The 17,021-nt window shown below is 35.6% G+C and overlaps 1 protein-coding gene across 1 annotated transcript in view; it reads left to right on the plus strand.

Annotated features, from left to right (window-relative positions):
* Elp2 (elongator complex protein 2) overlaps positions 1-17,021 on the plus strand; it is a 218,242-nt gene that overhangs the window by 91,998 nt on the left and 109,223 nt on the right. Inside the window, exon 9 of the mRNA XM_090412092.1 lies at positions 11,505-11,605. Within this exon, the coding sequence (XP_090268218.1) occupies positions 11,505-11,605 (101 nt within the window). The remainder of the gene's footprint in view (positions 1-11,504; positions 11,606-17,021) is intronic.

Raw genomic sequence — 17,021 nt, forward strand, 5'->3', positions numbered from 1 at the left:
CTGTGGATGGATTAGTAGTGATTATGAATAGGTGATAGGACAGAGCCTTGAGGCACTCCAGCATTGATGGTGAAGCTTGAAGAGAGTGAGCCATTTACCATGAGTTACAAAGAATTATCAAGAGTAAACTGGCTACCCAATTATAGAGGGGTGGCAATTGTTAAGCAGGTCTTGATGCCACACATGGTTGGAAATGTCAAGAGTGACAGCACAAGTTTCTCTGAACCATTCCATAGCACATGTCCAGTTGTTGGTGAAGTAAGCTGTTAGGTCAGCTGCAGATCTTAAATGACAGAATCCATACTGGGGTTGCTGATTAAATGATAGGCTTCTAAGCAGTGGAAGAGTTGGCTCCATTATTTTTGGAATAGTATGGACATCAGATTGCTTCCATGCATAAGTATTAGCTATTCATAATACATTGTAGAGATGATGCAGAATGGGTGTGAGCACAGTTTGAGAACAATTGGAGAGATGTCATAAAGACCAAAAGGCTTAGTTTTCTGACTTCTACAGGAATCATACTTTGCTTATATTTCTAGTGTAGTAGGAGATAATTTCCCTTAGTCATGTATACAGGAGTTTGAGATAAAGAGTAATGCCAGGAGGTCAGCATTATTTTTGGTTTAAGTAGCAGTGGTGCCATCAGGATGAGGGAGGGTTGGAAGTGAAGGAGAGCAGAAATTGCATCTGGCCTTAGCAAAGGACCAGAAGGCAAGTTTTTTACTGTTGTTTTTTATGAAATCAGAGTTGGATCTGCTGATGATTAATTTACATATGTTGCATGCTTTGGTATAGGCAGTGTATTAAGCTGGAGTTCTTGATGCAAACTATCTGTAGCAGACTGAATTTTTTTTCTTCTACTGCTTTGATACACTTTCTATTGAACCAGGATTTGGAAAGCAGATAAGGCTTTTGGTTTGAATTGGGAATGAAGGCCTTCATTACAATGAGAATAATTTCTGTGACTTCTTTGCAGCAGGTTTTAGGGTCAGTTGAGTGGAAGTAATAGTCAGATATAAGAAAGGAAAATTAGAAATTCCAGAGGTCATCCCAATTGGCACCTTTGTAGTATCAGAGGATGCAAGATCAGGAGTAGTTGGAGGAAGGACGTTCTGCAATCGAAGAATGTAGTTGCAATCTGAGTTTCTGTCAGGATAAGATGTCTGCCTGAGAGAGAGAGAGAAAGAGGAGACCTGTACAAGATTGTGGTCTGAGTTGCCAAGAGGAGAGGTGACCTCTTCGGTGTATATGGATAGAGAACTAATCAAAAAGATATCCAGAGTATTTGAAGAATGAAGAGGATTATTAGGAATTCAAGTAGGTAGCTGTACGATTTGTGTTAGGTCACTACTTATAGCAAAGACTTCTGCTTCTTGTCCAGTTTGGTTGGTGGTATCAGAATAGGGGAGCCACTTGTAATTGTGGATGTTGAGTATCCCAAGGAAGATAACTTCCCTATTCAGATAGCTGGATTGCAGATGGTTGAATTTCATGGAAAGGAATATGAAGAGGCCTAAGTTTTGTTACTAAATAGGACAAGGAAAATCTTGAGCCACATAAGGTGAAAAGCAAGAGATTCTAAATTAGCCATTTCTGGCAGACTGTCAGGTCTCACAAAGACACGGGTGCCACCCTTGTGGCCAAAAGAATCATGAAGTGTGTAGTTTGGGCATTAGAGGTGGACAATAGTAGATGTAGGATTAAAATTTGATATTTTAAGGATACTTGTGACATAAAGATTGTATAATATAAGCACGTAAACACAAGAAAGATATTTAATTAGCCAAATATTTCAGTCTGATAATTGCAGACCATCTTCAGTGGCACTACAAGAACAGTTTTAAAAAATAGAAGGTGGAATACTAACAATCATTTACAAATAGAACAATCAACCATCCTTTTTGGGTAAGATATATAGATGACATCTTTACTATATGGCCTCACAACAAAGACTCCTTACCTTCTTTTTTAAACAGTATCAATTCTTTACATCATCGTATAAAGTTTACTATGGAAATGGAAAAAAAACGACCAGTTATCATTTTTACACATTCTCCTCATCCGGTCACCTTCAAATACTCTTACAACTACAGTTTACAGGAAACCAACGTTCACAGGTCGTTATATTCTTATAGAATCGGCCCATCATCCTTGTCAAAAAACAGGAATCATAAAATGTCTAATCAGAAGACCCAAAACTAATTGTTCTACTTCTAATTTTCTATAGAAAGAACTTTCTACTATCCAACAGCACATGAAACTCAATGGCTTTTCCGAAAAGAGTACACAACATCTTCTCGATTCGTATAATCCACTGCTAAACAACAAAGATTCAATACGTCGAGTTCCAATTCCTTACATCTCCGGGATTTCAGAACCTATCTCAAGAATTCTAAAGAAATATGAGTTAACAGCTACTTATTCACTTATTAACAAATTATCTTCCCATTTTCCTTCTCCTAAAGACAAACGCTCAACTATGTCTCTTCCTGGAGTTTATCAAATTCCCTGCAACTGTGATCTCTCCTATTTTGGACAAACCGGATGCTCTCTAGAAAAAAGAATACAAGAACATTAATCCTCCATTCATCACAACAAACCCGAAAAATCTGAATTGGCTCAGCACGGGATAGAAACTAACCACAACATCCTTTGGTCAAAAACTTGCCTCTTACATAGATCTCGCTATAAATTTGAACGTTTATTCAAAGACAGTGTAGAGGCCTTACTCCATCGTCCTAACCTGAATCAGAATGACTATATCTGTATCAAAAATCTGGGAAAGTCTAATCAGGATAACTCATTAAATCATATTAATTTTATGTTATTTAAAATTATTGAAATTATTAATTAATATCTTTATTTCAATCATGTCTCTGCTTAAAAATATTCTCTTTAATACTTAGTGATATAACATCACGCGGCTTGTTCTATTTTTAAATGATCTATTGTTAGTATTCCACCTTGTATTTTTTAAAACTGTTCTTGTAGTGCCACTGAAGATGGTCTGCAATTTTCTGACCAAAATATTTGGCAAATTAAATATCTTTCTTGTGTTTACATGCTTATATTATACAACAGTAGATGTAGCTGCAATCTGAGTTTCTGTCATGATAAGATTTCTGGCCTGGAAGGCTACAAGTGATGGTGGACATCATTTATGTTTTTATACAATGAGACCTGTGGCGAATTCATCACTAAAAAACACATGTGTGATAAGTTTTAATATGTAAATATTTCATCCCAAGTATCTGGGGACATCCTCAGTACAGTAATTCAAACAATACTAGATTAAAATATAACTGGAAAAAAATAATAATAATATATATAAAAAGACTATTTTACACAATTTTGTACGACAATTTCCCATACTTCAGGAATAGTAAGAACGTCGTTGCGGTTTAAATTTGGTCTGTGTAGTAGGGCTTCAGCACTTTCTTTATATAAACGTTCATGTTTATATAAAGATCGTAAAAGTTTTGACTTTTCCCAATGGATCCCATGGTTTGGGTTTTCAACTCCGTGTTGAGAGAGACCAGATTTCTGCGGTTTGAAAAAGACGAATGTGGTCTTGATGTTCCAAGATGTGTTTCTGAACAGATATACCTGTCTGTCCAAAGTAAGACAAATTGCATGAGCAATTTGTCTTACTTTCGGATCTCATAAACGCCAGGTAACGTCAGAGGTGAGAGTTTGTCCTTAGGAGAAGGTAACAAGTTATAGATCTGGTTGATGGGTTTGTAAGTAGTGCTAAAATTGTATTTCTTCATAATTTTTGAAAGACGTTTGGAGCTGCCTTTGACATAAGGTATGGGAATCCAATGGGCTTCTTCTTGTCTAGGTTGATTTTATTTGTTTTATTTAGCAATTTTTCGAAGTAATTACTCCATACTTCAAGGATATCTTTTTCTCCTGTTTTTATGTCACCTTTATCGTCTCTAACTCCTTTTACAGCACTCTTTCCTCCATTTCTAAGCTTCTTCAACAACCTCCAGAATATCTTACCACCTTCTTGATATTTATTTTCAAATATATATTCTTGCCAAAGTCCTCACCATGACTTTTGTTTAGCTACTTTTACACAGTGTTTCGCTTTCTTACATTTGTCTCTGTATTCTCTAAGAGCAAAGCTGACTTATTTGCCAGGAACTTTTGATATGCTTTCTTCTTTTCCTTCACTGCCTCTTTAACTTCCTGTGTCCACCATGGAGTTCTAATTTTTCTATCCTTGCAGACAACTTCACCACATGCCTCTCTAGCTGAATCAATCAGGGCTTTCTTTTCAAGGCTTGCCACTGAATCTCCAAGGTTTGATTCCTGTTCTCAAACTCATTCATTTTTTCTTCAATAATCTTTGTGTATTTTAATCTACAGTTCACATCTGAGAGCTGCTCAACTTTTATTCGCTTTAAAACTTTCTTACATGTTATTCTTTTCAATATGAAATTCAATTTTATCCTGCTCAAGACTAAATAGTGATCGCTTCCAATTTCAAATCCTGTGTACACTCTGGTGTCCTGCACCAGGGAGAAAAACATCACTATCAACAATAACATAATCAATGAGACTTTTCTTATTCCTTGCCTCTTCTCTCCATGTGAATTTGTGCACATTTTTATGTTGGAGCATGGTGTTAGTAATAACCAGTCCATTATTATTAGCTTTGCTCTTTTTCTCCAAATTTTCCCAAAATATTTTTGTATGTCTGACAATCATTTCCTACTCTGCTATTTAGATCCCCGACAAGGACCAACTTTTCCTTTTTCATTGTGTCAGTTGCTTTTTCTAAAAGCATCAAAAAATTCCTCCACTTCTACCTTAGTAGAACCTTCTGTGGGACCATAGGCACAAATAAGTCTCATTGTCCAGTTCCCCATTCTGATATTTGCCCACATCACTCTACTTGAGACTGCCTGCCATTCAAGAAGATTAGCCTCGTATTTAGTGTTGAATACTATGGCTACTCCTTCTTTTCCTCGATTGTCATTGCCTGAATATAACATTTTGTATTTATTGTTCAGAAAGATCTCACCAGTTTTTGTCTTTTTTGTTTCAGTCACCCCTATTATGTCGATCTGGTACTTATCTAATTCCTCAGCTAGCTCCATTTCTTTGCCATCAGGCTTCTTATGTTGATAGTACTGATCTTTAACTCTGGTGATGTTGAGTTGCGGTGTGCTTCCAGGTTTGTTCCAGTAGCTGACTTTTTGATGTTCGCCCTGGTTCCCTGGAAAAAACAACCGGGGCCTTGTTTAACTGGGTGGTGCCCCAGCCAGCATGAAATTTTGTCATGTTGAACCATCATTTTCTATATTGGTTTAAGTCAATAAGAATACAATTTGGTTGGCTAAATCCCAAATTGCCAGCCCATACTTGTTCGTTCAGTATCCAGGTAGCTACCCAACAGGGTGCACCACGAGAAGGTGAAGATTGGACATTATGTCAGAAGCCCTGATTGGTTCTCTGCATTCCTTTAAAGGCTATGTGGAGGTCTCCTCTCAGTTATACAGCTTTGACCCTTAAGCACCCCTTTTTTTCCAGTTATATTTTAATTTACTTCTATAACACATTACTGCATGCATATTGAGATTTCATTGTAATCATGCACCCTAACTGTATGTTATTCCTAGTATTGTTTGAATTACTGTTCTGAGGATGTCTCAAGATACTTTGGATGAAATATTTATGTATTAAAACTTATCACTGTGATTAGTACGTGTGTTTTTTAGTGATCATTTATGTTTGTGTTAACACTATCGATGCTAGTAAAGTGAATCTGAAAATTTGTAGTGAAGAGATTCTCGCTTGGTTTGTATGTTGTGACATGCCTTTTTTTCATGAGATCAGTTTGAGGGAGATTCATTTTTGTTGCAGTATTATTGTCATTGTAGAAGTCTTTATATTTCATGATTATATGGATGGATGCTGTGGGGACATGCAATGAGAAAAGATTTCACTGCATGGCATGATGCAGCCTTGACAGTGCTCTACACATGCCACTACTCAGACTCTTTATCCATGCCTGGATAAGGAGCCTTAGTCCTATCCATAGTTTTGTTGATGACTGTACACTCAGTTCCTGTTCTTCGTTTGACAAAACTTATAATGCAAAATTATGGAATCAATAATCAGTGCTTCAAATTGTAATCTCAGATTTCATAGCTTTCAAAACACTGATTTGATTTTGTACAAGTGATCAAATCTAATCATAACTATAATACACAAATGGTCATCACATTTGCAAAAATGTTTTTTACACTCTCATGTACCAAATAGGTATGGGGGGGTGGAGTTTGTAATGTTTGCCTTCATCAGCATTCTCTCATTGTCTTCATAAATATTTTAAAAAATTCCATTTAGTTGTCAGGTCAATATTGGCAATGAATTATCAGTATAGCTTTCAGAAAGGACCTTATTAAGTGACATTTTTCAAGTTCGCAACAGTTTTAATATTTTAGTCAACCTAGTAAAAATTACCCCCAAAATGAATCATATTATTGGAATCAAATAGAATGAAGTGAAAAATACTAATAACCTTGAGCTGATTGAAAACTAGACAAAGAAAGAAACATGCTATACAATGCACTAGATATGTGATTATTACAATCCTTGTTCCAGATCGGAATGAAAAAGTAAGCAAAAACAGAAATTAGGAAATAAAATTTCCTACTTTCTGTTTTTGTGTTGTTTATTTTGATTTTTTCGCTATGTCGTAATTAATAAAATCATATTTGATATTAATTTTGTCATATTTTTGTTTTTACTTTATAAACTTTATTTCGTGAGACTTTTGTTCCAGTTTAGTATGTGTATATACTGGGTTGCAATGTAGAATATATTTCTGATTGTGAGATTATATTGGTCACAAACAGCGTCAGTATGTGTAAATGGAGAGGAAATAGGAGAATTCCCGATGGAGAGAGGAGTTAGACAAGGATGCAAGTTATCACCATTATTGTTTTACCTTTATAGTGAACGAATGCTTAGAGAGGCCCTTGAGGATGTAGAAGAAGGAATAAAAATAAATGGAAGAATCATTAATAACATAAGATATGCGGATGATGTAGTGGTGATGGCAGAAAGTGAAAATGGATTACAACAAATTGTTCAAAGAATTGAAAACTCTTGTAAAGAGTACGGACTAAGAATTAACACAAAGAAGATAATGGATAGAAAAATAGGAGATAATGTAAAGATAAGATGTGGATGAAAGATTTTAGAAGTGGAAAGATTTCATTATTTAGGTAGCTGGATCTCAGAGAAAGGAACTTCAGAGTTGGACATTAGAAATAGAATAGGCAAAGCTAAATTGGCATTTATGGAAATGAAGAAAATTTTAATAAACAAGAATACTAAAATAGATGTTAGAATTGGAATAGTTAAAGCAACAGTTTGGAGTATTGCAAGTTATGGAAGTGAGTCATGGACACTCAGAAAGAGAGATATGGAAAGAATTAATGCATTGGAAATGTGGTGTTATAGAAAATGGAAAAGATTAGCTATACAGAGAGAATATCAAATCAAGAAGTTTTAAGAAGAGTTGGGATGAAAAGAACACTGCTCAAGAATATTATGCAAAGAAAGACCAGATTTGCAGGACATCTTCTGAGAGGTTCTTCGGGACACCTGACAAGAACTATATTACAGGGGAAAGTTGAGGGGAAGAGAAGACGTGGAAGACCAACTAGAGAGTGGTTTAATGACATCGTGGAATGGACTGGTTTGAGAATGATGGAAGCGACAAACAGAGAGAAATGGAGAAGAGCTGCTCATCTGCTGCAACCCTCTTGCTAGAGGATGCTACCGGACGACGACGGGTAGTGAAAAAGTTTGAAAAATACTGCTCTAGATATTTTGTTTCTGCCTTATTTCTTCTATATAGGTATTGTCATGAATATGTTCTGTGGACCTAGCCACTGTCATTCCTCTCTTTAAGACATGAGAATATGAGCAGCTTCTATTCAACATCCATTTATTGTCTAGTTCTCAAACTTCCAAACCGATTTTCTTTTTCCTCTCTCATTCCATCTACCTCTGTTCTTTGGAACAGTCACAGATTCCTTCTTTACTGTTAGCCTTGCCCATGCACAGTACTACTGTGTTATTAAGTTTGTAACCTTTCATGGTGGGTTTGATCTAAAAAATGATAGAAATTTCCATTGCTTTTATATTTTTTATGTAATGCTAAATTGCAATCATTTTTCACATTAATTAGAAAGATCTGAAAAATAGCATTATGATTCTTGCAACACAGTTTGTTAATTATGTTTTCTTAATTTCAGTCTCATAAAAATAATCATATTAATAGGGTCTCTGACATTTGCATACCTTATAAATAGTTTTTTTTTTTTTTTTTTTTTTTTTTTTACAAATCAAATGGATTTCTGTTTTTATTGTTTCTAATTTTTCATAATAGGTATATCATAATGGATAATTTTTCATTTTCCAGTGTTGAAGCCACACAACCTTGCTTTTAAAGGCCTGAAGTGGCATAGGAATTCATGCTTGCTCTGGTTTATCTGACTTATTGTAATATAGTAGCAACGTACTATATTACAATAATAGACTTTCATTTAATCACAGACACATAGAAAAAAACAACACCAAAAAAAAAAAAACGTTTATTTGAATTCATCATTGGTCAATGCAAATATGGTTGTGGGATTTGATGAGAGATTGGAATTGGCTGTTTAACTTAAGTTAAAAATCTCAGCTCTGGTACAAGTCCCAAGGCAGTGGAAAGAAGATAAAATAGTTCCATTGCATAAAGAATGCTCCAAGACTGTGGTAGCAAATTATAGATCAATCAGCATCTCAGGAATGGTGTTAAAAGTAATTGAAAAGTTGGTCAGAGACAGACCTGCTTAAGAATATGATACTCGTGTGGCTTTATGAAGAGTTGGTTTTTGCCTTAGTAATTTACTAGCATTTTATAATAGGGTGGCAGCTGATCTGGAGCTATTGATATTGCTGGATTTTGTAAACTTATTTCATAGGGTATTTCATGAAACTCTGTTACACAAATTGGAACAAATGCAGATGAATATGAAGCTGGTGAAACAGATGTAGGGTGGCTAATGGTGCACAAACAGAAGAAAGCAGGTGACTAGTGGTGTCACAAGGCTCTTTGCTGCTTGGGCCATTACTGTAGTTAGTACATAAAGGGTATAGGAAATTAATTGAAGGGAAATATTCAGTGTACTGATGATGCAAAATGAGTAATGTAATAGTTAAGGCAGTGTTCAGAGCTTGCAGGATGATTTAAATAGGTTAATGGTATGAGCAAAAGATATTGGGTGCAGTTTAATGTGGAAAAGTGTACATTTACAAATATTAATTTGTACATATAAAATCTTGGCAGTTGTGTACCACATTGGTGGAACTGTACTCCATGAAATTGGTGATGCTACAAACGTGAAGGAGGGATAGGTAGAGAGTTGAAGTTCAGAGGGCTATAATAAATTTAGTTTAATCCTTTATCCAAGTGTGAGCAAACAAAGTTTGCACATGAAAATATCTTCAGGACTGGGGTAAGGTAGTACAACACTGGGCACCTCGTAGCAAAGGTGGACCAAGCTAACATCACTCCTATCTTATTATCTCCCATAATTCAAAACACATCTTCTTGGGAATATGTATAATGTGATGAGGCCCTTCCCTTAAATATCATTAAGGGAAGGGCCACTACCCAGACTTGTTTCGACCTTTATTGAGGTCTCTTCAGTGGGAGCCAGGCCCAGAAGTGGAGATACCAGGCAGAAGCAATGGCAAGGTCATCTTTACCTTCAGATGCAAACTTTCTTTGCTCATAGTTGGATAATGGATTAAACTAAATTTATTATAGTCTAACCAAGTGAAAAATAAACTTTCAACATCTTTCTCTAAATTCAGAGTAATTTAATAAAAAGATGACACACCTTTTGGCAACTCATATAGGTAAAGATGACCTCGCCATTGCTTCTGCCTGGGATCTCCACTTCTGGGCATGGCTCCCACTGAAGAGTCCTCAATAAAGGTTGAAACTAGTCTGGGTAGTGGCCCTTCCTTTAATGCATAACATTATACATATCCTCAAGGAGATGTGTTTTGCATTATGGAAGATACTGAGATAGGAGTGATGTTAGCTTGGTCCACCTTTGCTACGAGTTGCCCGGTGTTGTACTACCTTACCACAGTCCTGAAGATATTTTCAGGCATAAACTTTGTGTTGCTCACACTTGGATAAAGGATTAAACTAAATTTGTTATAGTCTAACCAAGTGAAAAATAAACTTTCAAGTTGAGAGGACATATTACTAATGTGGTCAGTGTATCGTATGGGATTACTTGTTTAATCAAGACCACGCTAACAAGCAGAGAGAAGGAAATTATCACTTTCTTTATAAGGTTGGTACATCCACATCTGAATTACTGTTCTCAGGTCTGATTACATGGGTTTCTTGAGAGTGAAGTGGTGGAGAGGATCCAGAGAGACAGTTGACCAAGATCTGTGGAATGCTCCCCATTACTATAGATTGGGGGTTTGTGGGTTGTAAAAATTGGTTGATAGGGTTGATAAGGCAGAAAGGAGGGGATGTGATAGAACATGAAGTTAATAGAAGAATTTTATAGGATTGCTTAGAGGAAATGGTTCATTTATGTAGAGGGGAAGAACAAGAGATTGGAAGTTCATTACAAGTGTGCCTAGCAAGGATGTGAAGACTAGATTTTTCTTTTGGAGAGTGATTAATGTGTAGACTGTGCCATTGTCAGTTCTGCTTTATCAGTGAGTTCAGGGAGAGGTGTAATAGATATTGTGTGGATAATTTGGATCTTCCATGATTAATCTTTGGAACCTTGGAAGTTCCCATGCAATAATAATAATATCAAAGAATCAACCTGAGGACTACTTCAGGACCATCACTTGCTCCCTCATCAACCAATAAAATAATCAACTAGTAACCAGGTGGCTTGGAAAATTGAGAAAGGGGACAACATCGAAACTATCACAGATTCAGAAGGTAGGGAATAAAAATAACCACTCCTCCATTGAGGAATCAGAATAAAATAATATTGGAAATTTTCATTTAAGAAAAGAACATGTATATATACTTATTTAAATGATAAATTTTAAATTATAATATGGATTAGAAATTCAAAATAAATGTCATTTTATTTTGAATTTCAAAACAAAAAATCTGTAAGAAACTGACTATCCCTGACATTTCTTATTTCAAACTGACATTTCCTACCCCCCCCCCAATATTTGTCAATCATCCCTCCTATTCAGATCCAGAGTCTGAATCTGCTACTGATTGAAATTCCCTTAGGTGTAAATGAAGATTTTTCTTGAGTTGGAGAATTTAAAATTAGCAATTCTTAGCATTTTTAATTATAAAAAAATATGAATATACCTGTACAGATAATGACACAAATTCAAAGCTCGTAAACTTTTTTTAAATTTTAATTATTGTTTCAAAAACTATGTATGGTTTGTTTGAGTAATGTATGTTTATTTTTCAGGTGAGCAGGTGAAACAACCATTACGTTTCATATCAGCATCAATGGATAAGACCATGATTCTTTGGGAACCAGATGAATTATCAGGTGTCTGGCTAGAAAAGGCTAGTGATTGAGTAAAAAAAAGTTTTTGGTTTTTGTCTGAATTACTATCTTTATTCTATTGAAAATAAAAGCTGTGTTATTGGCTCTTAGATATTTTTTTATAATTTTGATTTGTGACTTGTAGGTTCATCCTACATTTCATACTCTTGCTATGAAAACGGTGTTATTAATATAGTTAGCTGTGTGTGTATAACTTGATGGTAAAAGCAGTTTTCATTTCCTTCTTATCATTCTTTCTTTGTCACAAAAACTGTGGTCTAGTTCTTTTTACTGTTGACTATTCATAGTACCCTCCACAAATCTTCCCTTTCCTGTGCTAGGAATTTACATACCTATCATATCAATGAAATATCAATACAGGTATCCCTTGCTTAACGCGGGATTTGATTAATGTGCCGAAATCAATCGCGGCAAGAGTTTTGATTAACGTGCCTTTAGCCCTGCAGAGCTTGCAGCTGATCTGACAGATACATGCAAAATGTTTAATATAAATATTCTTACACAATTCAGTGTATAGCTTGGAGATCATGAGTAGCTGTGCATTCATATGTTACGAGTGATATTTCCACACTGTTTTTTGCTGTCAGTTTGGTTTAACACACGTTATGTAAAGATTTGTGATATTTGACAGTAAAGTGTATCTGAGAGATACTGTGACCTCCAATATCAGTATAGTATGGTTTAGTTTAGTTTTACCACCCATGTAGTCTGCAGATTATTTGGTGCCCATGCATCAGTAGAACTCACAGGAAGCAGCAGCAGCAGCAGCATAGTCTCTTTGAGACTTTGTTACTATTTTATTGGCCTCAGTACCAGAGTGATCATACCATAACAGTGTGAAATCATCTCCATCTAATACTTTCAGCACATAAGACAGAGACTGTATTGTTGCACTGGCTAGATAGGATTCTGATTTCAAGATATTCATCATCCCATGGGTGATATCATCATACCACTTGGTTATTCTTGTCAGGCACATGTACCAAGTTTCCAAACCTGCAGCTCCTCTTGTACTGAGAGGTTGCTATCACAATGACCAGTTATTGGTAGGGTGAAACTGTCTCGTGACATTCTAAGTCCAGCTCATTCCCATTAGTAAGTAAATCATCTAAGGTTTGGCAAATTCTGCTTTGAAATAAGATAAAAGGGTAACATGGAAGGATTTAAAAAAAAAGCAGCATTGGAAGACTTTTATTGCCACAATCCAGTTATCTCTATGATAACTTTTCTAACACTTCTTGCCTCACAATGTCAGTTCTTTTGATTGATAGCTTGTTTTCGCATTCCATAGGACACTACTGATGATAATTATGTTGGTCTTTCATAGAATTCTGTGCATCTCCTTGAAAATGCATGCTAGGGAATTATGAACTTTATGAATGGCTATATTGTATTGTATTATCTGAAGATATATTACCAGATAGCTCAGTCCTTAATCATTTTTAAAAGTATAATCAAAATTTTAAATGTTGGTTGGCATAATGTCACATCACAAGCTTCAAACTTTTCTTTAACCTGTCTTAGCCTGTTCCTTTTTTTGGCATTATATTCTGCTATGTGCTAGAACTAGTGCAGCGTCCATACTTATCTGACAAACAAAAGTACACTTTGTGATCATGAAAAATAACCATACAAGCAGAATCGTCACATAAAATGCTTAAAACAGAGAGAGAGAGAGACACACACCTGTAATGGAAAGAGAGTGTTTTCATCAGAAGAGTATGAATAGGGACTATGATTTTGAAATTGTTTGATATGATTGAAAACATTGTTTGATCACCACAGTAACTTCTAATGTTTGGTTATGTGTTTCATTCACCAGGCTATATCATCTGTTCAGCATTAGAAAGTAATGTACCTGCTCAGGTTTTAGCATTTGCTTTTTTTTTTTAAATCTCAAATTCTTTAATTACTAAAATAATATGAGTGCTTCACAAACTTATCATATCATATCTAATAGAACTTCTAAATAGTAATTTTTAATACCAGTATTTAAAAATAAAATAAAGTATTTGACTGTTGTTAATGCCACTTTTTTCAACAGGTGGTTTTATCATTTAGAGAGAGAGCATTTACTGATGGCATGTCTATTGTGTGTGTGTAACAATGGGTTGTCTAAATTTCATTATATATAATATATTTAATTTAAAAAATTTGGAAGGAATATCATGAAAATAAGATTGAGAGCAGTTATGAAATATGTAACATGCAGACTAGAATAGTCACAAATATCATATGGAAAGCTAAATCAGAGTGTGAAAAGAAATTGGCTATATAGACTCAAGGCATCCCAAAAGAATTTTATCGCTATGCTGCAAAGTAAAAGAAAAATTGAAGGTTGAAGAATAACTAGTGAATGCAGACATTACCCTTGTTTCAGAAGTAGATGATATTGTTTAAATAATGAGTGCTCACTTTGCTAAGATCTATCAACTAGGTGTATATAACTTAGTGCACACTGCTACCACTACATTAGATGAAGAGATAGAGGTGCATGAGAATGAGGTTCAAGGGCTACTGCATAGCCTGAATATGAATTCAGCAATAGGGCCAGATGGGATATCACATGCATATCAAAGGAATGTTCAGCTAAATTGGCTTGGCCACTGACTTGAGTCTGAGCTCAGTAAATTTCTTACAGGAATGGAAAGAATGTATGATAATTCCATTGTACAAGTGTCTAACTTAACTACCAACCCATCAGTATCTCTGGGATAGTAGTGAAGATACTAGAGAAGTTAGAACTCGCATACAGGAATGGATTGACAGACGTTAATCAACTCAGCTGCTTTGCAAAAAATATATGGTTTTATAAAGGAAGATCATGTTTTAGCAGTTTGCTCATGTTTTATAATAATCTTACAGCTGAGTTGGATAAAGATAATGAATATACTATGATACTGTTGGATTTTGCTAAGGCATTTGATAGGCTACCACATGGAATGTTGTTGCATAAACTGGAGAATATCGAATTGGAATATAAACTGTTGACCAGAATAAGTGGGTAAATCTTCTAATACCTGTCCATTAGAAGATTACACATCTTCTAATGGACAGGTATTCATTCACACCCCCATATGCCACCTTCTAATACCTGTGAATCTACCAGATTTAAGATGACCAGTAGTGTACTCCAGAGAACAGTCCTCAGACTGTTGTTGTTCAGTTAATACATTAATAATATTGGAAAGAACCTGACAGATGTTCAGTTGTTTACTGATGATGCAAAGTAGAGCAGGGCAATCAGAAATGTTGCTGAATATACGGAACAGTGGACAAATGATAATGGTTCTCAGTTCAATGTTTGCAAGTGTGAAGTTATGCACTTTGGCATGATGAGATTTCTAATGGCATATTGTATTGGTGGGATTATGCTACAAGCAGCTGATGAGTCTAGGGATCTTGGAGTTATGGTGGATAGGAAATTGAAGCCCAAAGGATAATTGCATTGGTGAAACAAACATTGAGGTGTAAGGATAAGGAAGTTATTTTGCCTCTTTACAAGGCCTTATATGACTGCACATGGACTACTATGCACAGATTTGGTCTCCTGGGTTCAGAGGAGTTAAAGTAAAAAAGCTATGGAAAAGCTGCAAAGAAGAGTAACAAAGCTGATATAGATTATGAGGACAGATTGAGAGTATGTGAACTGGAGATACTGGTAAATAGGAAAAAGAAGAGGTGGTACAACAGCAATCTATAAACTTACGAAAGGATGTTATAAGTTATCATATGATCAAATTTTTCACTATGTGGAAGGTAGGGAGAGGACAAGGGGGACATCTGTGGAAGGTTGTGTGTTATTAAGAAAGGGGTGTGAGAGCTAATTAGCCACACTGGTTGGCCAAGTGGTTAGTGCATCTGCTCTCCAGCCAAAAGGCTGTGGGTTTGAATCCCACCATGGGCATGGATGTTTGTAATTGTCTCTGAAAATACTAATGATGGTGGACAGTAGATGGTGTTCGTGGAGATGATGTCGTTCGCTGTAGTTGGTGGATTGAGCGGTGGAGCCAGAGAGTTGTAGAATAGGTGCACTCCTTGATGAGTTTTCTCTATTATGTGACACCTTGGAGGTGTCACATAATAATAATATTAATAATAATACATTTTTCTCTAATAGAGCAGTGTGGGAGTGTAACAGTTTGCTTGTTGGAGAAATGAGCACATCTGATGCATCATGATAGCAATCTATAAACTTATAAAAGGGTGTTAAAAGTTATCATATTGACGAAATTTTCCACTATCTGCAAGATAGGGAGAAGACAAGGTGATTTCTGTGGAAGGTTGTGTGCAGTTAAGAAAAGGGGTGAGAGCTAAATTTTTCTCTAACAGAGCAGTGAGGGAGTGGAACAGTTTGCCTATTAAAGTAGTGAGTGCATCTAGTGTGAATGAGTTTATGCAAAGATATGACAGCTTTTGTGGGTCTCCCTTTATGGCCTCCCTGGATGAGTCTTTGACTTCCTGGAGGTCTCGAGTAGAAGTATAGGATTTCTATGAAGTTGTACGACAATTTGGAAATTGAATAACATATTAACTATAATAGTTAAAAATGTTTAATGCATCGTGAATTACATTTCTACATTCTATAATAAATGTAGTTTAATCCTTTATCCAAGTTTAAATTTGAAAATATTTTCAGGCACAAACAAAGTTCATCATCATCATCATCAAATTACTGCCATGTACCCTCAAGAGATGTACAGGATATGATAGTACTACATGAAAAAAATTACATCATTACTAACTTCCTGTCTACAATTTTCCTCCAAATCAGTCTGTTACTTGTCAAGACTCTAACATTATCAGATCTTATATTTCTATCGTCTAAGGCACTTTGTACCGTATCAATCCACCTATATCTTGGTCTTCCTCTGGGTTGTTTTCCTGCCAACCTGCTGGCAGAGAACACTTGTTTTGCTAATCTTTCTTCGCCCATTCTGTTTAAGTGACCATACCTGAGATTAGCTCTGCTAACGCATTCCTGAATGTTGACAATGTCAAGTTCTTTCCTAATATCCTCGTTTTTAATATTATATTGCCATTGATGCCATCTGCTCACGTCTATAATCTTTCTCAGGACTCTCATATCTGTGGTCTCTAGTCTTTGGTCAAGTGTTTTACTTCTGACCCAGCTCTCAGATCCATAAGTTTAAACTGGTTTGAACACTGTCTTGTATATAGCTAATTTAGTGTTCCGACTAATTTCTCTTTTATTCCATATGAATTTATTCAATTGACTTCCCACCATACCAGCTTTGCTGATTCTGTTGTCTATTTCTATATTTAGTTTACCATCTTCAGTAAAAATTGTGCCTAAGTAGCTGAAATGTTTTACTTGTTCCACCGGTTCTCCATTCACAACGCAGTTGACATTTTCAATGATTCTGCCTATTTTCATTGTCTTTGTCTTTTTAT

Source organism: Typopeltis vanoorti, chromosome 22 (genome assembly GCF_054136105.1).
Source record: "Typopeltis vanoorti isolate ZY-2024b chromosome 22, IOZ_Tvanoo_1.0, whole genome shotgun sequence".
NCBI classification, from domain to species: Eukaryota; Metazoa; Arthropoda; class Arachnida; order Uropygi; family Thelyphonidae; genus Typopeltis; species Typopeltis vanoorti.